General features: G+C 48.8%; 1 protein-coding gene across 3 annotated transcripts in view; it reads right to left on the minus strand.

Moving 5' to 3' along the window:
• RAD51B (RAD51 paralog B) overlaps positions 1–25,393 on the minus strand; it is a 657,748-nt gene that overhangs the window by 15,296 nt on the left and 617,059 nt on the right. For 2 of the 3 annotated variants that reach the window (XM_060098036.1, XM_060098037.1), the window contains exon 11: positions 22,411–22,482. The exons of the other annotated variant lie outside the window; for it this stretch is intronic. In XM_060098036.1, the coding sequence (XP_059954019.1) occupies positions 22,445–22,482 (38 nt within the window). In that variant the 3' untranslated portion in view covers positions 22,411–22,444. Of the gene's footprint in view, positions 1–22,410; positions 22,483–25,393 lie in introns of those variants that run through there. 3 annotated transcript variants of the gene reach the window in all.

Genomic DNA, 25,393 nt, shown 5'->3' on the forward strand with positions numbered 1-25,393 from the left:
TAACCTGAGCTGAGCCATCATTGCTTTGTCAGCTTCTCTACGGCTCTCCGACGTGCATCTCTGCCACATCACTCTCCTGCTGCAAAGACGTTCCAGGATGCTCAGAACGCAAGTGAAGTCTTCCTTCCCTGACCTGGACTCTGCTTACTTCTCCCACCTTATGTACCCTTGTCGTCCCCATTGCTCACTCTGCTCCAATCTTGACTTCCTTGCTGTTCCCCAATACATCAGACTGGGCCCTGTCCCAGGCCTTTGCATGTATTGTTCCTTCTGCCTGGAATGCTCTTCATTCAACCCTTGCCCAAATGTCACTTCTTCAGAGAGGTCTTCCTGACTGCACTGTGTGTAAAAGTGTCCCCCTCACCTATATCTCTTTATCGTGCTTTACTTTTTTCAAGGCACTTATCACTAGTTGATGTATGTGTGTGTGTGTGTGTGTGTGTGTGTGTGTAGTTGGTTTGCTTATTTTCTGTTGCTCCCACTAAAATGTAAACAGAGTAAGGAGGGACATTGTCTTTTTTCACTCTATATCTCCAGTGTCTAGAATGGAGTCTGGCACATAGTTGCTCACTGAATACTTGTCGAATGAACCAATGAGTCAATGAATGAATGCATGCATGACTGCTCAAGGCGAGTGTGAGCGGGTAGGGAGGGATGGGTAGGCTCAGGCTTGGTTTGCTCTACACAGATCAGCGTGTCCCTGATTTGGATGCTACACCATGAGAAACAAAGAGATTTGTTGGTTTAATTTCTTTTGCCTTGGGAAAGTTAAAGATCACAGATAATCCAGAACTCGGTGCGAAGTTCTCTGATTTATAGTCGAGGAATTATTCACACAGAGGTAAACAAGAGCAAAGGACTGACAAGCGAACTGTATGAGAATGATGGGGAACAGACTGAGGGACCCCTACAATCTGTACTCCTTCAACTGGCCTGGGTTCCCAACAGCACTGGCTCAAACTTGGATCCAGAGAATCCCTGACAATTGTCACTCCCAGAATCCTTTGGGCCGGTCACCCAAGTGGTGACTGCAAGTGAAGGCATCCTGGTTAAGTTCGTCCTTACGTGAACGTGACATCATCAGGCCACCCAAGAGGCACACCCAGAACGGCAGGTGCTTCCCAAGGATGCCCAGTCTCACAAAGTTCTCCTAAAACCTGAACTTGGGGGCGGGGGGATTTTCCTTTCCTTCTTTAATGTATTCCACAGAAATGGACCTCTTTTATTCCATCTCAGAAAATTCAAAGAAACAAAATTACCAGCACCTAGAAGTGTCTGACACATAGGAGGTAATCAATAAACATTGAATGAATGAACAAAAATGTCTAGGCAAAGGGGAACTGTGGCCTGGTAAGGAATGGTAGAGTTGAGCAAACCGTGACAGACAGAAACAATGGGCTGGATCCCCTACTCTGGTTTCAGGCCTCAGTTTCCCTATCTGTAAAACGACATTCTGGGCTGGCTGGACTCGAATTTCCCTCCCAGCTCTGACACTCTTTAATTCTCTGAACACGTCTTCATAGCTTACTTGTGGACTAGGTCTTACTACTTGTGTCCTACTGAAAGCCAGGCCTACTGCTCTGGAGACCACCCATTGTTTTTAAGCACCAGAGGTTATTTAATAGCATTTCTCCCAGAATATTTTTCATGTTCTCCATGAAAGAACGTTCTGGAAGGTAGCCATCATCAAAATAGGAAGTAAAGCCAGGCTGGGGTTCCATTTATCAGATAACGCAGGCTTAACCCAAGTTCCTGTTGCCCGATATGATGATTCTGGGAGCTTGACCAGGTTTCAGAGGTTTTCGACTCAGAGAAGTAAGAAATCATCTCTGTGGCTTGTGGGATTTGGTACCTATTTCCCTCCTTTCCGCAGCTCAGGGCTGTGGGTACCAAGTGAAGGCTCCGGTGACTCTCCTCTCCTCCTCTCAGGGCCTCAGTGCGGCGGTCCAGCGCCCAAGAGCCCCCTCCTGGAGGGGCACACTGGGAACGCACCGCACTGGTCCGAATCAGTCCCCTGTCCACTGCAGTGCTTTATTTTAAGCCACGCGTGAATTTCACCATTTCCTTCTACTCTTAGAACTATCCCAAAGCACCAGCCCAAAAGAATTCAGACTCCTTCTCTACTTTTGCAGCTCTGTTCACAGCTTTGATGTACCAAGAGGAAAAAGAACACTGGACCGAGAGTCTGAGAGCAGGAGTCCAGCAGGAGGCATCTCTCTAGGCCTCAGTTTCCTCACATGCGAGGTCAGGATGGGGTGCTGGCCGGGGGCCCTGCGTCTTCCAGCCTCTTGGTCCCCTCCACCACCCCACACCGGCCCAGAGGCAGAGCCAGCTCTTTCCCATGAGGGAGGCACAGCTTGTAGGTTATGCAACTTCTAGAAAGGCAGGGGCTCTTCTTTTTCTTTTCTGTTTTACTCTAGGAAGAGAGAAACAGTTTTATGATCCCAGTAACCAATAAACATAATGAAAATCATGGTAACCATCAGCCTAATAAAACCCGAGGCAAAAGCCTCCACATTCTCAAACAAGACCCTGGGAATTCAAAGCTCTCTGAAGCCATAAGTGGCCGAGGCCTTGCTGAAGGCCTCGGGACGCTGGCTGATGGCTGATGAAAGAATTTTAACGCGCCACTGAAATTCTCTTTTCCAATATAACCACTTTGAAACCTGTTAATTACAGACACACAACCAGACCCGGTCCCCCAACAGGACCCGAGGCTGCACCAGGGAGAGCCCAGCTCCAAGGCTGCTGGCTTCCATGGTGCTACACATGCTTTGTGTTGGGTGAATTAGCTTCAGGAAGAGAATCCAAATTAATTAAAACCACATGGCCACTCCCCTCACCCCTAGCCTCCTACCCCACCTCCTTCCCCTGGAGACAGAGGCCAGTTCAGTCTAATTTGGTCCAGTGTTTTTGTTTCCTAAAATCTGTCTTGGGCTCTGGGCCATTAATAGGTTGCAGCTGATTTTAATCTACATGAATCAGAGACCTCGCTTCTTGGGCTTTAAGGAGATTACAAATTGTGTGTCCCACAGACGGGATGGAAAGGAAAGGCCCTGGGTGGGGAGGGGGAGGGGAACAGATCCTGGAAGGCGCACAAACTCTGCTCTCCATTAAGCGGGTGGGTTTGAAGGAGCCTGTGATCTGTCAAAGCTGGGGGAGGGGAGGGAAGAGGAGGTGAGGGTCTTGCCACTGTGACCCCATGGCAGGAACACAGAACCTGGGCCTGTGAAAACAGTTAAAATCAAAGATCTGGATGGACAGAGAGGTCCCTACTCACCTATCTTCAACAAATGAATTTCCCAAGTTTTTGCTGGGCACCTATCATGAGCTAAAGCAGGGGTCAGCAAACTACAGCCCACGGGCCAGATTGGGTCCACAGTCTGATTGTGTAAATAAAGTTTTATTGGAAGACAGCCAGGCCCACTTGTTGACATATTTTCTATGGCTTCTTTAGTAATTGTAGCAGAGATGCTAGGGCCTCCAAAGCCTAAAATATTAACTATGTGTCCCTCATGGTAAAAGTTGGCTGACCCCTGACCTGGAGAACCACTGGGCAGCCATTCCACTCATATGACAAAAGAGGACAGATTTAGGATCCACTCAACGCCCACATCATACCAAGCTCCAGGCTCATTCCAAACATCACTCTTTAGGGAAGTGTCTTCATGCTCAATTAACCAATGGTAACAGAGAACTTGGCCAACTCTCTTGCCACTCAGTTATGGGTTCGAGTACTTGCCCTGACAACCCTATACTCCCATTTCGCAAATGAACACACTTCCAGCCAAGGAAGGATGTCTCCCCAGGCTGCAGTGGCAGTGGCCTGGGACACCGCCCCTCCCCCTCCCCCTTCTCCTCCTCTTCTGGGAGGTGGTTATGTTGGGCCTTGAACAGAATCACAGCTCAACAGAGTGCCACACTAGCTTGCACAGAATGTCAACTCTATGTAAAGACCCCCCCCTGCCAGCAAACAGGAGCTGAGAGTTCCTGCAAAGGATAACGGTCTGCACCTCATGTCTCCATCTCCACTGCTGTCCCCAGGTCCCTCTTCCTTGGCAAGATTCTCCCTGAACTTTAGGTAGTGCCTCAAAGGAGTGTAGAATTCACTGAGGAGTCATGGGTCCCAATCCTCAGGGTCCTGCTATTGTTCAGAGGTCTCCCAGTTCACTAGAGATTGTGAACTGACTGAGGATGACAAAGGGACGCCCGCTGAGCAGGGATGAAGTATAAAGCAAACTCCTACTATCACAAACAACTGCAGTCCTGTGCTGGACCCGTCCAGGGCAAAACCTGGGAAATGCCCCCATCAGCATCTTTGGGTCCCACCATCATAGGGACTCTGTGCTCAGAAATAGCCTTAAGCAGGGCTCAGACCTTGGCCTGGAAGAGGATAAGGCATGGCTCCTCCGGTTTCTACCCCCCAGTGAGCCTCCTAGCACATTCCCTGGTTGGTACTCTTCACTTCCACCAGCACCAAGGGTTGTGGATATAACTCTCAAAGCTCTGTTTTGCCTAGACCTGGTCTCCTGATAGGCTTGGGCTCTCTGCTCCATGGAACCCAATGGCCAGGAGATTTTTGCTCCTGCTTCCCTGAGTCTAGACTACAGGAAGAGCAGAGGCTCATGACTGACACATGGGCACATCAGGAACTCATGCAGGTGTTCAGGACACCTGATCTAGCAAGGTCCTGAGCTGGGCTGATGAGCGATATTGGCTCTGTCGTCTCTGGTAATGGCTTCATGGCCCTTGAACAGAAAGGAACGCACCATGGTTAATTAGCAGCCACTGAGAGTTTGTTATGAGCTGGGTGTCACATGGATGAACAAACACCCTGGCAAGAGAGACTCTGAGAAGGTCACATGCCAAGGAGTTTGTGGAGTGCAGTGTCTCCCCACATTGAGGCATTCAGAAATGCCTGCCCATAGCACACCACAGGGTGATGGTCCACACTCCTCAGCCTGGCTGCGATGCCGGCCCAAGGACCCTCCGTGATCTGGGGCCCCCTGCAAAGAACACAGCGCTTAAGTCAAGCGCTACCCTCTGGGCCACCAAACAAAGGTGAGTCAGAATACAGCAGGGTGAAAAAGCTCATAAACACTTTCTGGGGCTGGGCTCCCAAAGTAAATCTCAGAGTGAAGCAAGCCAGCCAAGCTTCAAAACACATAACACACAAGAACGCCCGGCTGCTATTGGCTGAGCAGACTGAGTGCTAAAATGGCTTCAGAGCAATGAAGGCGGACGGAATTAATTTTAAGATGAGTTCAATCGTCTCTCCCCTTCAAGCATATAAGGGTGGGAACTGTGGATTAAAATCGAAAATTGATTTCACTGCTCCTTCAGAAGGCGCAGGGCAGTGACTTAGCCCACCTCCACCACCCTCCTTCCCCGTCCTCTCGAAATACACTGGCCCTTGACTCACCTCTGACACCTGGAGCTTTTGCTCTAAATCATATTTTGTGTCCTGTATAAACAAGGGCTGGTAACTAGTACAGGAAATTCGTTTCACAAGCATTGAATGTGTACCAACCTGTGGTATGGGGAGTTGCCAGGTTTTCTTCTAACTGAGAATTTTCACAGACTCTCAAAACTTTCTCTCAGCTTCCCCTCGGCACACTTGAATGCATGCACACCCGCCATGTGTGCGCGCACACCCAAACGCAAAATTTCCCCTCAGTTTCCCCCAGCACGCATGAACAGAGACACGTGCTCACACGCAGATGCCCTCGCATTCTCAAAACTTCCCCTTGGTTCTCCCACAACTAGAAACTTGAGCAGCTAGGTGTGTGGGAGCTCCCTGTCACCCTCTCAGACACACATGAAACTTTTTGCCCAGTCAGCATACCCCCAGCACATACCCCCCAGGAAGTCAGAGCCAAGGATGTTTATATTCCTATGTATACACACACACACACACACACACAGCCACATTCCAACTGGCTCAGTCATAGCCTTGACAGGCCTGGGTCTGCTTGCATTGCTTCTCATTTTGCCTCTAATGGGACCTTCTTGTAACAGAGAGGTTTGCCATCCGTTTTGTAGCATTTACTGAGCCTGAGGGCTGGGAAGGTGGCTTTTTTAAAGTACACGTGACGGTAGAGCAAAAAGCAGGGACAAAGGCACCCCTTTCGATTTCCTGCCTGAGTCTCACATGCTAATAAGCAGTGTTCTGGATTGTTTAGAGAATTTCTTTATTTGCTGCCCTGTCTGAAACCAGGCTGGGATGACAGAGGCTCAGCTGAGGAATTTCCACAAGTCCCATTGTTGGGGTGGGGGGGCAAAAACTGCCATGCTGATTTATTACCTATATGGCATAATGGACCCCGGGTTACTCTGACTCACCCTTTAGGTCTTGGTACGCCTGTGCCAATCTGTGCTGGTGGTTTTATCTTGCTTGGTCCTGATATGGCTGGAAACCCAGCGGTGGTCCTTGACCACAAGAGGGAGGATCTCTGGGTGTGTTCTGATCACCAGTATCCAGGTAGGGGAGGGAAAGATGACCCCGTCCAGGATGGGGCAGGACATGCTCATGTCTGACTCACTACCTAACATCATCTCAGGGTCCTGCTTTGCCATCTCCCGTTATTCTAGGCCCAGGCTGCCTGAGGGCGAACGGTGTCCTTTGGAGGGCCTGGGTAGAAGGCGCCAGCCAAATGAGCAAAGACTCATTTGGGTAGAAACTAAAGGAGATGAAAATGAGCCCTAAGTGACCACTACCCCTCTGGGAACTTTGGGGCACAAGAGCTGGAATTTCCCCACCCCTGGCCCTGACGGCGGTAAATGTTGCACTATGTATGCACAGGGGATGCTGTCTTTGCATTGACTGTGCAGAAGTGAAAAAAGTAGAGTTGCTCTGGTTGCTAGGGAAGGGGATGAGTTAGTTGTGTGTGTGTGTGTGTGTGTGTGTGTGTGTGTGTGTGTGTGGTCCCATCTGACCTGGCTCCATCCTGATCCTTCCCCCAGCGATACTTCAGGGACTCTTTGAGGGGTTCTTCGGATCCCAGTTTGAAAACCACCATCACAAATGCGGGCTCCTTCTCATACTAGTTGTTGAACTTTGGTACCCAAGAAAACACAAGATGACAAAGAACTGCTAGAAATTTGACAGCCCTTTCAAATGAGCCTGAATTTTGCATACGGTTGATTCAGGCTGCAGCCCGTACTTGGTGCAGCATACAGAGTAAGGGACCCCTTGCTGAAACTCCATGGCCCCCACAGGTCTGCAGCTCACAAATTGGGAATCACTGTACAGAAATTAGGAGAGGAGCAAGAAATAAGCCTGGGGTCCCAGATGGAGTCACACTGTGACAGGGCTCTGGGGCCCAGAGAAGGAATTTATGCCTATGCTAGTTGGCCATGCAGAGCCATTAAAAAGCCATGTGCAATTATTATGATGATGAAGTTATTAAAGCCAAGAAATGACACGATTGGACATGAACCAGCAAAAAAGAATGACTCGTTTGCAATTAAGTCCCTTTTCCCCTCTCCAGATGTCTGAGCCTCAACATCCCGTGTCCACCAGGCCTTCCTGGATGAGCGTCAACCCAGACGCCATTTTCCTGCCTTCATCATCAGAGGTTTTTATTGTCTGGTGTGGCCCTACCCAAAGTGAGTGGCCCGGCCCAGGCTTCTGTGCCCCATGAGCATGAGCACCAGCGATGTACACAAATGAGCACAGCCTAAATTAAAGAACGTGCCTATGCACGAACAAAGGGGGATTTATACTGTGTGCGGGCCAAAGTGAGGCCTAATTCCTCAGCTGTGCCCCCCTCATTCCTAGCCCATCTGACCCCTGCCCCCCAAACCTCTCAAAGAAGAACCTGGCTTTATTTGCTGAGTCAGGAAACATAGCTAGAGGTAGCACCCCACACGGGTTTGGGGAAAGTGTCTGTGCTCCCAGTTCGTCTCTGTGCTCCGTTTGCCTTGGGGAGAACTGCTAAGGCTTTCGGTACTCAAGTCTGTCCCTGCCTAACATGAGGGCTACTGTCTACAGGCGTCCACCACCTCAAGACAGGGCCGTGAGGATGAAGGTGTCATGAGTGCCTGTGAGGGCTCTGTGCTTCCTGGAAGAAAGATGGCACGGTGAGGTTTTATTATCTACCTACTCTGCTTTTCACTGATCCTTCTCCCTTCTGTTTTCCCTTTTGGGGGGGTCAGTGTCAAGTTTATTAGGTATTAATTTCCAAAAAGGCCTTCTTGCACCTCAGAGCAGGGTTTCATTTGGTGCCTCGGAGAATTTTTTTTCCCATAACCTGGACCCTCTAAGGATTCCTCTTGGTCAGGGTGAAAGAGGCCTGTGTGTGTTCAGCTAGTCAGTTCAGCTCAGTTTAACAAATATTTATGGAGCATTCACGAACACATACCTAGCCTTGATAGGCAGGGCAGGACCAGAAACAGCAGGGAAGGTTATGAACTCTGGAGCCAGGCCACCTGGGGTGAGTTCTCACTCCACAGTTCCACGTACGTCCTAGGACAGCCTCGGTCACCTCTTGGAATCTCTGTTTTGCTACTTGTAAAATGGAGAAAATCCCATCCATCTCACAGGCAAAGTCATAAAAAGGTATAGATCTCCTAGTGAGTAATGGGTGGGTGATCAGTAATTCCCCGCTTCAGGATCCGGCCCCTGGAGAAGTGGGGAGAGGAGAGACCGCTGTCCTCCATCCTGTTTCTCCTCCCTGAGGCCCTCTGTCAAGTCCTTGTTCATCCATTTTAGAAAAAAAAAAACGTCAGCTGGTTAAACCAGAGGTTCTGGAACTTTCTCACCTCAGTTTCCCCCAGCACTCCTGGGCAACCTACTTCCTCCATACGTTCCCTCCTTCCCCCAGATACTCCAAGGCCTCCACACTACTATCCCCCTCCACCCTCTCTCCAAACCCATCCCCACGAGGGAGGAGAAAAGAACCTTCCCAGTCTTTTGAGAAAGAGAACACAGTGCAGGTGACTTTGCTCTGTTGCGCACCCTTCAGAAAAGACCAAACTGTGGGCTCCTTGACCCGCTAGTCCTCCAAAGGCGAGCTCCAGTCAGGAGGGAGGCGATGTGAGGCCAGGCAGGGTGAGCTAGGCTGTCCCAGAGGGACCAGTCGAGGCAGGACCACACAGGTGCCCTCAGCCCGGATGCAGCCTAGAAGATGCCCCAAGAATGTTCCCTGGCAGACACCGCCGTCCAGCCTGAGAGAAGCGCGGTAAAGGTGTCCACATAGGGCCCTGTGCCTCCCTGAAGGAGGCTTTTTGCTGTTTCTCCGTTGCCAGGGAGGAGAGCAGATGCAAGGAAGCCCTCGAATAGCCACCGCAGAGGTCAATACATTTTAAATTAAGCTTCTGATGCTTACAAGGGGCCAGGCTTCCCACAAATCCCCCGATGCACAGAGCTTTGAGGTGGCTGTTCAGTCTGTTTGTTCTTTTAGAAGTATGCCTGGGAAGCCAGCAGTTATTTGTTTCCGAAAGGTAGGAGCTCATCAGGTGGGTGGTCTTTGCATTTTCTGTGTGCTTTGATTCTCTTCCTCTTCTTTTCAGGACCACTGAGGGGTTTACTTTCCCCTCTCCCAGCAGTGCTCAGGGGGTTTGGCTGCACAGTGCATCCGTGCTGGGTTTTCCCACAGGCCCCTGCAAAGGCAGCCGGGTTGTCTTCAGAAAGCCCTGGGCGGCCCCGTGGAGGGAGCGGGGCTGCAGCTGTGCCCCCGCTCCCTTCTGCAGCAGGCTTTGATCAGGTTTTGTGGGGCTGCATGCAGCCTGACCTCCCATCTCCAGCGTCTCTCAGGTGGAAAGTTCTGTCCAGCCTGTCTGTGGCTTCAAAGGCTCTCCCTCCTTCGGGCTGGGACGAGACTGATAATGGTTCTCATTTTGCTGTCGTGTGATCTCCCAGCAGCCCCCATCCTTCCATTGACAGGCTTCTGCTTGTTTGCTTGGGCTGCTCTGGCCGAACTCAAACCACCTTTCTGGTTGAGGAAGCACATTGACACCCTCTCCCATTGAGGCTCTTCTGATGGCTCAGACGTGGCCTCCAGCCCAGACAAAGGTGACCGGGCCGCTGCAGCCAGGCACCTGGTGAATCAGACTCTGGGCATCAGGGCAGGGCAGGTGTCTGAGGGGCAAAGGACTCCCTGAGCCTGCGAGTCTGTGAGGACGAACCCTCAGCTCCACCCTCCCTGCCTCTGTAGTCCGGGGCTGAAGGAAGGCGATGCTTTCTGCTCCGGTTCCCCACAGGAATCCAGCCATGGGGCCTGACGGCGTGCACTGCCCCATGAACCTGGGCAGAGCAGAGGAAAGGCCACAAATCCTGAAGCTGACTATGTTTCCCGAGAGCTTGAGCTATTCACTCTCTTGAGCCACAGGCACCAGGCCAGCCAAACTCGGGAAGTTCCTTTTCTGGCCTATTATTTCCAAGGGTTGTGGCCTTACAGCCTCAGTTCTCAGCCCAAGGGGTAAACAACAGCGAATGCGGCCACTCCAGGGCCCTCTTCCGGCTTCCACCCCACGCCACCGCTGACCCTGGACTCGGGTCCTCCAGCGCTCTGACCGGGGTGAAAGGACCGGGGCTGGACGCCCACGGCGGCCGTCAGTGGGTTCCGACGCAGGTGCCGTCTCACAGAGGGCCATGTGTCTCCCCACGCGGACGGGGTTAGGCTGCACACTGCCCTTCGGTTTCCTCACATTTAACGTGAGGGTGGCCAAGGGCAACAGGAGCGGTCAGGAGAGCATCCTTCTTCCCCAGCCTGATAGCACAGGGCTCTTCCTTCCTTTTGATCGGACTCAAAACAACTCCTGCAATAGAACAATGAGGCCGGGAGGAGGCCAGAAGGAATTTATTATGCTGCTGCCCTGTGGCTCAGCCTTGCCTGACTTTATCTCGCACAGAGGTCTGCACGGGAGGAAGTCTGGCAGGTCCTTGGGTTGTCTCCGTGCTCCAGCTCTCCCTCCAACAAAGAGCGCTGGAAGGACAGGGAAGCAGCTGACGTGTTAGCCACGGCTTGGCCTAAGCCACAGCCAGAGGGGCATCAGCCTAGATCTCCTAAAACTCTGATGGGGACTCTGTGAAAGGCACAGACACTCCTGATACATGGAGCCTGCCCGAGTCCAGCCAGGCCAGAGGGGGCCCCCGATGTGCTGGGCTGCTCGGGACAGGCCTTTCTAGAGCCCATCTCTCAGCTGGTTTCCTCACTTCTTGGTCCTGGCTGGGGAAGGAGCTAAGCAGATGTGCCCTCTGTGTGTGGACTGTCCAGTTTCTCACTCGGCAGAGGCCACTCAGTTAGGGGTTTCATGTCTTCTTCTGACAAGGTGAGAGAGGAGAAGCTTGGGGCCTTGGGGCCCAGAGGACCAAGATCGGTCTCAGTTGTGACCGTCTTTCCCCCGAATGTGGGTATTTTGCCATCCCTCTGCTGTTAACAGGGTCTAACCAGGTTCTCTCAGCAAAACCTTAATCTCATCCATCACCCAACTGTAGTGCCAGTGCTGCTAATATTCAGAAAATAAACAAATCCCCTTTCATCATCCAGCTGGGCACTGTGGGCTGCTGTGGGACTCTGGACCCCATGTCTTTGTGGGGCTTGAGCCTTATTGTAATGCTGTGGATTGAGCATAGGTAGACCTGAGCTCATTTGCTGAATGACCTTGAACAGGCTATATGACCTCTCAGAACCTCAGTTTCCTCATCTGTAAGATGGGGATGTGGACACTAACCTTGTAGAATTATTTTGAGGATCAAACAAGATAATGTATGTAAACATATCTAGTACATGTTAGACACTCTAGAAGGAGTGTGGTCATTACAACTACCGCCATTTCAAACAGGTGGGAGTGTCTGATCTGATCTTGAACCCTGAGTAGCCTCCTTGAGTGAGCCACGAGCCCCACGCTCAGTCATAAGGAGCAAGTATGTGAGGAAAACAAGAGGAAACAGACCCGCAGCACACAGTTAACGCGGTCCACCGCAGACGCCAACAGCAAATCCAGGACTGAACTTGGTTTTCCAGACCTCTAGACGCTCCTGCTCTCCAGTCCCTACCTCTCTCTGGGCATCTCCACTGTATTAGTTTCCCAGGGCTGCCGCACCAAATGATCACAAGCCTGGTGGCTTAAACAACAGAAATTTAGGACTTCCCTGGTGGTGCAGTGGTTGGGAACCCTCCTGCCAATGCAGGGGACATGGGTTTGAGCCCTGGTCCGGGAAGATCCCACATGCTGCGGAGCAACTAAGCCCGTGCGCCACAACTACTGAGCCTGAGTGCCACAACTACTGAAGCCCGTGTGCCTAGAGCCTGTGCTCCGCAACAAGAGAAGCCACCGCAATGAGAAGCCCGTGCACCGCAACAAATAGTAGCCCCTGCTCACCGGAACTAGAGAAAGCCTGCGCGCAGCAACAAAGACCCAACACAGCCAAAAATAAATAAATAAATAAATAAATAGAAAAAAATTTCTTAAAAAAACAACAGAAATTCATTCTTTCACAGTTCTGGAGGCCAGAAATCCAAAATCAAGGGGTCGGCAGGGCTGTGCTCCCCCTCAGGGGAGGATATGTCCTTGCCTCTGCCAGCTTCTGGTGGCTCCAGGTGTTCCTTGGCTTATGGCAGCATCGCTCCAGCCTCTGCCTCCATGTTCACATGGCTTTCTCTTCTTCATGTCTCTCTCCGTGTGTCTCTTATAAAGACACTTCTCATCGGATTTAGAGCCCACCTAGGGAATCTGGAATGATCTCATCTCAAGATCTTTAACTTAGTGACATCTGCAAAGACCCTTTGCCCAAAGGTCACATTCACGGGTTCCAGGGATTAGGATGTGGACATATCTTTTGGGGCGGGGGGCACCATTTAGCCCACCACACCCACCAACCCTGCAAAATGTCCTGTTGGATTATGACTAAAAAGTTAAGAGATCTCACCTGTGGCTGGGGAGGAGGTCACTCCTCTCCAGGCTGACATCACCAGTTCTCCATTTGACCCCAAAAAGGGAGTGTGTTCCATCTTTGAAAGATAATCTGGCTGTTCATTCTTTATTTACTGGCAGGTAGTGAGGACAAGTTCCACCTGCCCTGTGAAAAACTGAGACCGACTCCCTCACGGCGTCCAGTGGCAGAGCTCAATTCAGACCTGCGTCCTGGGGCCTCCTGGTCCAAGCCCACTGTGCCTCTGAGGCTCATGAGTGAGCTGCGAAGACCTACTTCTGAATGGTGTGATGAGTCTCCTTCCTGCCAAGTCTCAGGAAGCATTAATTCTCCCAGTGCTCAGGCCCTTCCACGTCTCTTCTCCTTGCCATCCTGCCAAGGCCCCGCACTCACAGAGAACATCTAGGAGACTCCGTTCGTCTCTTTACTCGGAGGCCTCCTCTGGCCCTACTCCCCAACCCCTCTTCTCCATTTCCTCTTTCAGACCCTTCTTCAGCCATGAAGATCTGTGTCTAATAGAAAGGGTGCCATCCCAGGTGTTCCCCAGCCCTCTCAGGAAGGCCTTCCCCCCCTAGATGGCTGAGACCTCAGCTGCCAGACTGTGAGAGAAGATTATAACTCTAGAGTACTTTTTATTCTTCCAATCAAATAATACTGATATGTAGATTTAACACAGGCCTTGGTTCCTTCTAGGTGGTTTCCAGAAAGAAACCAGTTCTGTGCCTTCTCTCTGAAGAGTCTAATTCAGCAGGGCTCTGCTGATGGCCTTCCTTTCTTCTCAACAGCTACTATTAATAACTCTGCTTTTGCAGCTCTCCCTTTCAAGGTATTCCTCCTATTTCTGGCTTGCAGATGTTGACGAGTGGCATGTGTAGCGTTCAGCGTTCACAAATGTAGGAGCTCTAAAACGCTGGATCACAAGCTAACAGAGTCCCATATGTTTACTGGCATCTGGTCAAGGGTGGAAAAGTCACTGCGACCCTACAGTCTTGAGAATAACGTAGGAGTGAAGACAAACTGGAAAGAAGTGAAAAGAAGCCATGGTAGACAATGAAATTCTTCAGTGTGTTCCTTGTTTAGCTAAGGATGGTGCGGCAAGGAGCCAGGTAAAGTCCATTACTTTCTGAACCATCCTTCAACTTGTCTACCGAGGGCTCCAATTTCTCCACTTTCCCTGTCCATAGGTTTGTACAGCATTTATATCTTCACATATAGACTGTGAGTTCTGTGTACACCGAAAATGGCCCTTTAGACCTGGAAGGGCCTTGTACCACTTTAGAATGTGACTCCCAGAAGAATGAAATCTGACCTGTGCTCTTCCATTGCTGGTGGGAATGTAAAATGGTTCAGCCACTGTGGAAAACAGTGTGGCAGTTCCTCAAAAAGTTAAATAGAATTACTATATGATCCAGTAATTCTACTTCTAGGTATATACCCCAAAGAATTGAAAACAGGCATTCACATAAATACGTGTATACACAAATTCATACCAGCACTATTCACAATAGCCAAAAGGTAGAAACAGCCCAAGTGTCCATCAGTGGACGAATGGATAAACAAAAGGTGGTATATCCATACAATGGAATATTACACAGCCACAAAAAGGAATGAAGTACTGATACATGCTACAATGTGGATGAACCTAAAAAACATGCTAGTGAAAGAAGCCAGCCACAAAAGGTCACGTACTATATGATCCTATTTACATAAAATATCTGGAAGAGGTATATCCAGAGAGACAGAACACAGACTGGGGTCTTCTAGGAGCTGAGAGGAAGGGTGATTGGGGAGCACTGCCTAATGGGTATGGGGTTTCCTTTCAGGGTGATGAAACGGTTTTGGAACTAGAAAGAGGTGGTGCTTGCACACAACATTGTGAATGTTCTAATCGCCACTTAATTGTTCACTTTAAAATGATTATATTAGAGCTTCCCTGGTGGCGCAGTGGTTGAGAGTCCGCCTGCCGATGCATGGGACACGGGTTCGTGCTCTGGTCCGGGAGGATCCCACATGCCGCGGAGAGGCTGGGCCTGTGAACCATGGCTGCTGAGCCTGCGTGTCCGGAGCCTGTGCTCCGCAACGGGAGAGGCCACAACAGTGAGAGGCCCGCGTACCGCAAAAAAAAAAAAAAAAAAAAAGGTTATATTATGTGAATTTCACCTAGATAAAAATTTAAAATGTGGGAAAAAAGAGAGTAAAAAAAAATCAAGGCTGACCTTTGTGTTCCAGGCACATACTCCAACCCCTGCTCTCATGCTCACTTCACGTTTCCTTCCTGGGCAGACCTGTGTGCCCATTTTCAGTGCCAGGGCACCCAATCGGCTTATGGTGCAGATTTACCATCAGGCTTGCTCTTGACCCCACTTCTCAGACATCCTCTAAAATTCCATGACTAAAGCTGAATCTACACAGTAGCAACCAAACGTTTCAGCAGAGAACAATGGGTGCAGGTGAGAACACTTTAATAGCCAGGCTCTTGTTTCCCAATATTTGGGTTTTGTAAAATGGATTTTCTAAGCAAGACGAATGGGCTTGTGTATTTCTCTGTCTTGAGAGTGGCATGGACATATATACACTACCAAACGTAAAATAGATAGCTAGTGGGAAGTAGCCACACAGCACAGGGAGATCAGCTCCGTGCTTTGTGACCACCTAGAGGGGTGGGAGGGAGGGAGATGCAAGAGGGAAGAGATATGGGGATATATGTATATGTATAACTGATTTACTTTGTTATAAAGCAGAAACTAACACACCATTGTAAAGCAATTATACTCCAATAAAGATGTAAAAAAAATTTTTTAAAATACTAAAAATAAAATAAAAAAGTATTTTTTTCTAAAATCCAAAAAAAAAAAAAAAAAAAGAATTTCTACAGGCTGCAAAGACGAAAAAGAACAAAAGTGGCAAGACACCGAGAAAAACACGTTTAAGGCCTGCATAAAGCTCGTCCAGGGCTCTCTTTAAAGCTGTTGTTTGTTGAAGTTATGAAGGTAGAAAGTTCATGCTCCTATTATATTTGCTCCAACTTTGAGAAATACAAAGAGACCTTTTAGTTTTGTGCTTCCAGGACAGAGGCGATTTGGGACTTAGAGGAGAAAAATGCCTATAAGGAGAACTGGGGACTTCTCCATGTTAACTGGGGCAGAAAGTTGTAAGTCTGGTGACTGAACTGTCACTCATTCATGCCCCCCCTCACTCACTCACTCAGCATGGGCCTGCCCTGCGCCAGCAGGCAATGGGTTGGCCACTGGCTGGAGCGGCCAGAGGAGACCCGGTCCCTGGCCTTGGGCCTTGCTGCATTTGCAGCTCAGTGAGGAAGTGGGGTGGGCATATTGGGAACGTCATGTACACATTACAAGTGCTCAAAGACAGAGGGCCATGGGAGCACCGGGAATCACTGCCTGAGGTGATGGGAAAGGCCTCCCAGAGTTGGTGACATCTAAGCCCAGAGTTGAAGAAGACTGAAACAGGGGACGAGCATTTCAGGCAGGTAAGCACAGCAGCTGCATTGGCCCAAAGCCATGAAAACTGGTGCCTTGTCTGGGAAGCATGGCATTTGGAAGGCTGGGGAGGGCTGCAGAGAGGAGGGGAGGCTGTCCAGGCAGGTCAGGGCCAGGCTAGGAGGAGCCTTGCGTTTGACCCAATTCTTTCTGCTTTTTCCTTGTTGTAAGAACAACAGCCAAATATTTATCATAAATTATTGCCTTTAATCTTCTCAATAGCCCCTTTATACAGATGAAGACAGTGAGGCTCAAAAAGTTTAAGCGATCACCCCAAAGAGGGCCGCACACATCACCGGGATGTATAAAGTATAAGGATATGCCCAGCATGGCTGAGTGGTTACCTCTGGAGAGGTGGGGAAGAGGATGGGTTCAGCGAGGGCTTTGGAGGCTCTAACTGCATCCGTAATCTTTCATTTCTTAAGCTGGGTGTGGGTCAAGGTTGATTCTTATACCTTTTTTGTATGTGAAATTTTCCTAATGACTTTTCAAGCCACTGGACCAGTGCATTGGGGTAGCAACTCTGTTGGAAAGCTTGCAGTGCACGGAGGCTGAGGAGCTCTTGGAAGCGCTAGAGCGGCCCTTTGTTCCAATGCCTGCTGAGCTTCCCACTGTGTGGCATGTAAGTTGCTGTGTTTTTATTCCCTTTGCCAAGGTCTCAGTGGCAACACTTGTACAGAAAAAAGAAGGACAGGGAGGTTTGACCCTCCTGGCTGTTGGGCAGATGGTTACTGGAACTGAATGTTTCCCAACTAGGGATGCAGGAGGTGAGAGGAATGAGTCCAAGCTCCATTTTGTGTCCTCAGGGACAGTTTATATGCTGCTGGATGGTCGTGCTCTGCCTTCTTTTTCAAGAGAATTTCCCTTCAGTTACACTGTTTGCTTTTCCTGCCAGAGCATCCTGCCCCTTCCAAAGCAGACCCAAGGAGGAGACCCAGCCCCTGCCTTCCTGGTGTGCACAGCTTAAAACAAGAGCACTCTGCCCATCGGACATCCTTACCATTTCCAGCTATTGAGTGTAATCAGGTGTGCCAGGATCTGATTTCAAAGCCCAAAGCAAACGGACTCAGAGGAATCCTCTCTCCCTATTGCTCCAGTGGGAGACAAAGGAGACTGAACAAACAGGATGTGCTGAGAGCTGCACAGAGCACTGCCCCAGCAAGATGGGCGGGTGGGATGCAGGGCTGGAAGAGATGGCCTGTGAGCTGGGGCACTGGCGTGTGTGGTAAATCGTGCCCAGGAGAAACAAGAAGCAGGACAAGAGGAACCGACACACTGATTCATCTGACAGCCTCTCTGGATGGTTCTTGATAGTTACTCTCTTTCAGGGTCTAGGGAGTTATATAGAATCCCTGCACTGCTGGAAGATCCTGACTCTGGCCATTCACCTTACAGAGAATGTTGATATTTTAGAAATTACAGAGAACTCGCCATGCCCTGTTGAGCAGGAGAGGAGTGGAACTCAGGGATCCACAGCAAGTCAGGACTGATGTGGGCTGCAAGCGGGGAAGCCCCACTGGGTGCAGCCCAGTGTTTGGGTCCTGGTGAATCCATTTGTTTCTGTCCCTGTTTCTCTCTTTTATCCCAGACTCTGATTGCTGGGCTTGGTAACTTACATCTAGTAAACTCTCTCAATCATTAACTTGAAAAAGAGTCCAAAATCATTTCAAAGAACAGGATATGGGCCCAGGGAAAATTTCAGTACTTTCTCCTCCCCTTCCCACTGTCTACATTTTTATATGGGAGAAATCAGAGACTAAAATAAATGTGCATCAAGTCCAAGGGTAGGAAGCAACTTACACTGGGAGAAAGGAGGTGCCCCTGGGGGTAGACCGACCCCCTCACCAATGGCAGAACCTAGTATCTGCCTCCAGTGCACCATCTTTCAGAAATACCGTCACTGGTGGTTTCAATGAGGGGTGCTTAGAATATTGCCTGCAGGCACTCCTGGTTCTTACAGTTACTGGGGGGTGCACCTGGCATTTTGTGGATGAGGCAGGAAGGACAAATGTCCTCCAGTACACAGGACAGTCCCACACAACTGAAGAGCTACTCTAGCCTTTTTCTAAGAGCTGGCATGGCTAAGAAAGAAAAACCCAGCTAAGAATGGGTATGTGGAAAGCGCAGTGAACATGCTAGTTACATATAATTTCTGTTTATGTAAAGAGATGACATGATTGGAGCTTTACCTTAGTGTTGCCAGAGTGGAAACTGAGTGTGGGGTCCTTGGGGGAATTCTAGCTGCATCAGATGGACTAACTAGGGCTGTGTTTTTGAAGGGGGCAGGGGGAAGCCAGCAGATACCATCCAGAGTTTTCTTAAAGGGAGAGACATGAAATCCATCATTCTACTCATAAGCAAAGGACCCTCAAAAAGAATTTGAATTCTAGGGAGTTTCTGAGCACAAGCTTGCAATGTCTTTCAGAACCTGACTTATGATTCAAGATGAACCCCTGCTAGCTCTGGGGTTACCCAGCCAGGGAAGGTGGGAAAGGCAGGCCCATTAATCAACAGGTGGCAGGAGACCCCTCCAGGTGAGCCAACTGTACAAAGGGAGGACATGAACCCAGATGGAGAAGAGAAAGCCAAGAAGGAAAGAAATACCTCTCCCCTCATCTCCTGGTGTGGCCACGAGACAGATCTGCTTGAGGGGAGCCTGGAGGGATGGTCTAACCCGGATTCTCCCTCAGAACCAGTGTGACTGGAGCTTGTCTAAAGAGAACTGACATCCTTCTCTGCCACTCACTAGTTGTATGAGCTGAAGCAAGCTACCTAAACCTGAACCTTGGTCCCTCACTTGGAAAATGGGGTTAAGAGTACCTGCCCCAGAGGGTTGTTAGGGAAATCAGTGAGCATTTATTGAGCACCTTATATGTGCCAGGCCTGGTATGAGGTACCATAGTGACAGTGGTGAGAGGGCTGACAGTTTTGTGAGATCACTTATGCAGTGAGCTGAGCGCAGACACTGCCCAGCACACGGTAGATACTCAACAAACGTCCTTAAAAATTTGTTTTCCAGTCACACAGTTATGCCGTGTGAAACAAAGGAAGGATAGACAGGTAAGGCTTGGCTGAGTGGTGAAGGTTAAGCTTAGACCCGAATGACAGCAAAGATCCAGTCCTGGGATCCTTGTCTCCCCGCTGTCCCCCAATCCCCTTATAACCCCTACCAACCCGGCACCTGCTCATACCAACCACTGTGCCAGGCCTTTGGACTTGACATTACATGGCGCTTTGTATCTTCAACGCTGGTTTTACATAGGAGGGAATGTCAGTAGTTTTCAGACCTCCTCATCAGAGCAAGAGTTATTCCATGGAGAGCCTGCAGGGATGGTGGAGGAGACTTTGAGGTCATATTCCCTTCAACTGGAGCAGCCCTTCTTGGTCTGTTTTATATTCTGGACCTCTAAGAAAGATCCACCTATTTATTGAGGGTCCTTAATGTGCCTGATGCTGCTCAAGGTGCTTAGGACACATCAGTGAAAAATCGAAGATGTCTGCCCTCCAGGGCTTATATTGTAGCAAGGAAGACACACACAATGAATGGTAAACATAATGAGTTATTTATTATGTTGCTTGGTGATGAGTGCTTTGGGAAAGTCAAAGTAGAGCAGGATGGGGGTAAGGAGAGTGGGCTGCAATTTAAACTGGGTAGGTCTCATGGAGAAGATGACATTTTAGCAAAAACTCAGCAGTGAGGGAGTCATGCCAGTATCCGGGGAAGGAGGTGTGGGCTTCAGCTACGGGACTATCTGGGGAAGAAGCATTCCAACAAAGCGTTCTGAGGTGCAAAGGCCCTGAGGGGAGGAAGAGCACGGAGACCCAGGTGGCTGCAGCAGGTGATCAAGGCGGGGGGGTGGGGACACCATGAGATGGGACAGCACATGGGGCTTTAAGGACAGGGGAGGGACTTTGCTTTCAGTCTGAGTGAAAAGGGAGTCACTTCAGAGTTTTGAGCAGAGGAATAGCACGATCTGATTTGTCTTAAAGCTGGAGAACAGGTCAATGTAGTAACCCAGGTTCAGACTGCAGTGAAGGTTGGAAAACCATCCGTTCACCAACATGGTCACCCCCATGGGTCCCTTGGGCTGAAGATTGGACAGATTATTTCTGTTCCCATTTTACACACTGGGATATTGTGACTCAGGGAGGTCACAGGGGTTCGCTGAGGTCACAGAGCTGGAAGGTGGCAGTCTGGAAATTGAAGTCCTATAGCCTCCTCTGAGTTGGTCTCAGTGGATTGCTGGGTACCAGGATCTGTCTGCCCCATGGTGTCCACGTGGCTCTCTTGTATCCTTGACGACTCTTTGGACGCAGGGAAAAGACCATCTGGGACTCCCGTAGTCCTCCCTAATCTGCGGGGGATGTGTTTCAAGACCCCCAGTGCCTGAACCATGGATATAGCATACTTTTTCTTTCCTTATTAAGTTGAGAGCTTTCATCTTTTCGCCCGAAGGAAGCAATTTACGGTTCCTCTTTGGCACATCCGAATTGCCAGCATCACTACTCTTCCACTTTGGGGCCATTATTAAGTAAAGTTAGGGTCACATGAACACAAGCATGGTGATACAGTCAATCTGATAACCCAGAAGGTTACTAAGAGACTAATGGGCAGGTAGCGTATACAGCATAGATACGCTGGACAAAGGGATGATTCACGTCCAAGTCCAGATGGAGCCGGACAGTGCAAGTTTTCATCACACTAGTCAGAACGGCATGCAACTTAAAACTTATGAACTGTTTATTTCTGGAATTTTCCTTTTAATATTTTCTGCCCATGGTTGACCGTGGGTGGGTAGCTGAAACCACAGAACGTGAAACCACGGATAAGGGGAGACTACTGTATCTTGTTTTTCAAAATTAGTATTTTACTTAAGTTACACATTGAAAAAACCCAGTTTTCCCTTAGGCTTTAAAGTTTACCTTACAAATCTTACTTTATTCTCTTAGAAATCGTAGATGCTCAATAAAAGCCTGTGGGTGATGTCCTCACCCTTCAAAGATCCTTTCTTGCCTGATGCCTCAACAATGCACCCAACATATGCCACCTAGTACATTCCACTTCGTACATCCTACAATAAATCACACCAGAAAGGAAGAGAGAGCCCTGCTGGCAGCCTGGGGTGAAGGTGTCACTGGACCAGATGGGAGCGATGATGGGGGGTGGGGTCGGAGGGTGCTAGGGGGTCCAGGCCCAGAGGGCCGACTTTCTGCCGGGCCCTGTGCTGCTGAGCAGGGCACCACAGGCAGGAGATTCAAGAGGCAACTGAATGAAGGGAGAACAGGGAAATGTTTTCCCTTCCCCTATTCCCTATCTCCCTTCTTATCCCCACTCCGGAGAAATGTTTGTGAGGGCAGAGGGGCAGGCCGATTTTGTTTCTACCATGTCGAGTAACAGAGGCTCACGGGGCAGCTTTGCAGCCAAGGGCCCGCCAGTCCCTCTCCCTTTCAGTCTACCAACCGCCTCCATAGTCCATCTGGGCTCCTTTACCTCTTCTCCTCGCCCCTCTGCCTCTCAGGACTCCAGTCCGCCCCTCCCTCTTCCTCCCCTCCCCTCCGTTCTTTGGGCCTCAGAGCTCTCAGCACCTCCCCCCTCCACGTTTCCCTCCAAACCCCACGCTCTTTGTTGCTGAATTCCAGGTTCTCAATACAGTAAAGCTTTGATGATGTGCCTCAACTGAGGAGGAATGTCAGCTTAAATTAATGAAGGGTCTGAATAATAGAATTTTAAAGCAAAGTTTAGTTGCTTTCACGTTGTAAGGCATCCTTTCCAGGGTAGAAGCCTTTGCATTTACATGCAGTAAGAGCTAACGCTGAGAAATGGGGCAATATGTCGTAGACACCCTTTTAAATGCTTCAACAGAAAAGAGCCCTTTATAATTGGCATAGACGTTCTTTGACTCTGAGTGTGTCTGCTCCTCAAACCTTTCATTTTTAGCGACCAACATTTCTTTGTATTACCGTGATTTTACTGGGCTTCTCACAGAGCCACAGTTTCATTTCCTGAATTCTTTATGACGGAGACATTTCCACGTTGAAAGTCTCTTTAGACGTTCTTAATTTTCGATTACACGAGCAATACATGAATATGTTCATGTATAAAACCTTAAAAATAACAAAAAAATAATAAAACCTTAAAATAACAGTAAATGAAAACCTTATAAATAAGAAAATAATTTCTGTGTTTCAGCTTATAATGCCACTTTCCTTAAGTTGGGGCTAATGTATCATCTATAACAAGCTATCCCGCACGAAACCCCCTTCTTTGGGGCCCTGTCTAAAAGGGAACCACCTACATCTGACCGGGTCTTACTTGCCCTATTTCCTTACTGCCTCTCTGCCACATTCCATTCCCACGTCTCTGCCAAGAATATTCACCAAGATGAATGTTAACAATTATTAAATCTAGATAAGGGTACTTGGGTGTTCATGATACTGTTTCCTCAACTCTTCTGAATGTTTAAAAATTTCATAAGAAAATAAGAGAAACTCACCAAATTCTAAGAACAGCAATACGGCCAAGTGACCCTTGGAAGAAAAGAGGACCAGTTCTAGTCGCCACTGTCTTCCTCCTTCTAGGGAGTCCCATGCCCGCCTTGGGCAAGGCTGAGCCTCATGTATAGGTATAGTAACAAAAGCAATGCATGGTGTATTTCTTAGCAATGTGCACACTTTTGTAAGCCCTTCCATGCATATTCCTTTCCTTTGGGGTATAGGTAAGGCAAATGTTGTCCCCATTTTACAGATGAGGCAACCAAGAGGTTTAGTGATACTGCCTAATAATACTGGCTCACTTATTACTTTCTTACTAGGCAGCAGGCATTCTTCTAGGCATCGACATGTATTAACTAATTTCGTCCTTATAACAACTCTGTATAACTTGTATGACATGTATAACTGTATAACATGTATAACTTTCCCAAGATTACAAAGCTAGTAAGTAGTGGGCTGGAATATGAACCTGGCAATGTACTCATGACCCCGAGTTCTTAAACACCTACATCCTCATGTGATGACATTACAGATGTCTTTCTAGTATTCCAAGAGTGGAAATCTGGCAGCCTCCAGGGTTCATTCAGACTGTAAATGTGCTTGTTTGGCCTACACAGTATTTTATAATTTTTGAATTAGTTTCCATAACTTAAAGATTTATTTAAAGAAAAATTTCATCTGAAAATCCAGATTTCTGGCTTCCCTTGAAAAATCAGAAGTTCTGGCAACATTAGGCTGGCATCCCACATAGTAACAATTGGCTGGAGCTGGGTATGTGCTGCCCCTTTGGACAGGGCATACTCTTTCCACGTTGTCACAGTCCCAGCTACTCCCAATTATTGCACCTGGCCTCTTTTTGCAACTCTGTTACCTGTTTAGCATGAGCATTTGAGTTTGCAACCCCTCCCTGTAAAAACTACAACTCCAAAGAAGTATAAGGTAATATGTGCCCTGGTGCTATCAACACACTACCTAAGTCATTTATTCATCCATCTGTCTATCCATCCAACCATCCCTTCATGGATCTATCCATCCATCTGTCTTTTTACTCTGTCTCAGGTGTCCCAACCTAGCTTGGCCATTCTCAAACTGACAGCACAGAGTCACACCTGCCATTTCTTGACCAATATCTACTTTTCTCTCACTCAGTATTAGAAGGGTAGCATCAGAGGAGGGAAGATGATCTGTTGAGGGAAACAGCATCATGGCAGGTGCTATGGACTGAATTGTATCCCCACCCCCAAATTCATATATTGAAGCCCTTATCCCCACTATGACGATATATGGAGGTAGGGCCTTTAAAAGGAAGTAATTAAGGTTAAATGAGATCAGAAGAGCAGGACCCTAATCCAATAAGACTGGTGTCCTTACAAGAAGAGGAAGAGACACTAGGAGTGCACACAAAGGAAAGGCCATGTGAGGACACAGCGAGAAGGAATCCATCTGCAAACCAAGGACAGAGATCCCAGGAGAAACCAAAGCTGCTGGCACCTTGATCCTGGACTTCTATCTTCCAGAACTGGGAGAAAATAAATGTCTGTTGTTTAAGCTCTTCTATGGTATTCTGTTATGGCAGCTTTAGCAGATGCATACAGCAGGGGATTGTTTTCCATGTGTCCCCTGCCCACCCTTTCCACCTCCCCAGCCCCTGGCCCGTTTCCTTGGCACAGGTAATCACCTAACACCTAAGGGCATCTGGATTAGTTACTAAGAGAAGTGGCCAGCAGTCCCAGTTAAGAAGGCCTATTATTTCTCCAGGGGTGTGAACCCCACCAACAGATGGGCTGGGAGGGTAGGGAAAGGGCTGGGAAGATGCCATTAAAGAATTCTACCAGTGGGATGCACTCCGGACATTTTGCTAAACCTGAAATGGGGGAGATGTTGCCTGACATTCACAGCATAAGGAGCCTTTGGAGCTGAGATGTGGGAATGAAAAGTACTAGCAAAACTCAAGTTGGCTTAAGGAACATTAAGAGTTACTGGTCCATCCAGTTAGGTGCTTGGATTTAGCAAGCTGTTTTTGTCTGGAGAGTCTGAGTTCAGGTTAAACAGACTGATTGTCAGAATAATTACTGCCGAATTGGCTTCATCTTAAGCCTTCCTATGGGTTTCCTCCAGGTGTTCTAGTTAGAGAGGCTTATGTTATTAACACAAAGATAGGTGGTTGCTGATTAACCCCAGAGGGGCCTAGAGAACTGGGAGAAAGCCAAACTGGCTTCTGCTGCATCTTTGCATCAACTTTCAAGCTGTTAGAGTTGTAATGACTGTGGAAGGGGGATGGTTGTGTTGGAGAGAGAGGTTGGACAAACCCCAGATTAGTTCTCAGATCCCAGGGGACAGCCAATGGCAATAGACTTCAACCCCAGACTGTAAATGAAATGAGCAGAGATCTGGAAGTGATCCAGAGGAACTGGCTCTAGAATCCCACAGCAGCAGATTTAGAAGCACCATTGGAACCACCTTCCCTGCCATCTTAGGTTCCTAGGGAAACTGTAATTTTAGTCAGTAGATAAAAGTGTCAGTC

Source organism: Mesoplodon densirostris, chromosome 4, assembly GCF_025265405.1.
Source record: "Mesoplodon densirostris isolate mMesDen1 chromosome 4, mMesDen1 primary haplotype, whole genome shotgun sequence".
NCBI lineage: Eukaryota > Metazoa > Chordata > Mammalia > Artiodactyla > Ziphiidae > Mesoplodon > Mesoplodon densirostris.